Raw genomic sequence first — 531 nt, 5'->3', positions numbered from 1 at the left:
TTGTGGTGGCGGTTATTATATGATTAGTCATGAGGAAAATAAGCTTCAGATAGAAAAGATGCACTTCCACATAAACAACCTCTAGACACTACTCTGACATTTAGTTGTGATTTTAGACCCATTTATATCAGATGTAAAACCTTGAAGTGCACACATCAGGGAAAGTTGATAGATAGACGATAGTTTTCTTTTCAAGTTCACCATGTTGACTAATGACATTAACTAAGATAAATTGAGTGCAAAATGTTAAAAAGACATTATTTGGGAAGTATTGAATAGTTTTAAAACGTGATTATTCTCATTTGAATCTTATGAACTCAATTTTTTCTTTTGCCTATACCATCCATAGGAAATGGTGAGTACCAGGCACTGGTGATGGCAGGTGTGCCTGTTGTTAGTGTTCTTCATGTTGTGTTATCTGTTTTGATAATGCCTCATTGATGATGCCTCTCTCAGTAAAAGTGCCTCTCTGTAGTAATGCCTCTACCACTGTTCTCAATAACTTCAGTTTCAATACACAAGGTTGCAACA

The 531-nt window shown here is 35.4% G+C and overlaps 1 protein-coding gene across 4 annotated transcripts in view; it reads left to right on the top strand.

The window, feature by feature from the left end:
* The window catches only part of LOC119593163 (phosphoribosyl pyrophosphate synthase-associated protein 2-like), a gene marked incomplete at its 3' end in the record, with an annotated part of 42,915 nt that overhangs the window by 36,484 nt on the left and 5,900 nt on the right, over positions 1 to 531 (top strand). For 2 of the 4 annotated variants that reach the window (XM_037942131.1, XM_037942132.1), the window contains 1 exon segment: positions 350 to 355. In XM_037942131.1, coding sequence (XP_037798059.1) covers positions 350 to 355 — 6 coding nt within the window. 4 annotated transcript variants of the gene reach the window in all.

The sequence above is a fragment of the Penaeus monodon genome, chromosome 31, assembly GCF_015228065.2.
Source record: "Penaeus monodon isolate SGIC_2016 chromosome 31, NSTDA_Pmon_1, whole genome shotgun sequence".
In the NCBI taxonomy this organism is placed as follows: Eukaryota; Metazoa; Arthropoda; class Malacostraca; order Decapoda; family Penaeidae; genus Penaeus; species Penaeus monodon.
Note: the sequence above shows the minus strand (reverse complement) of the source record. Positions and strands in the feature narration are given on the sequence as shown.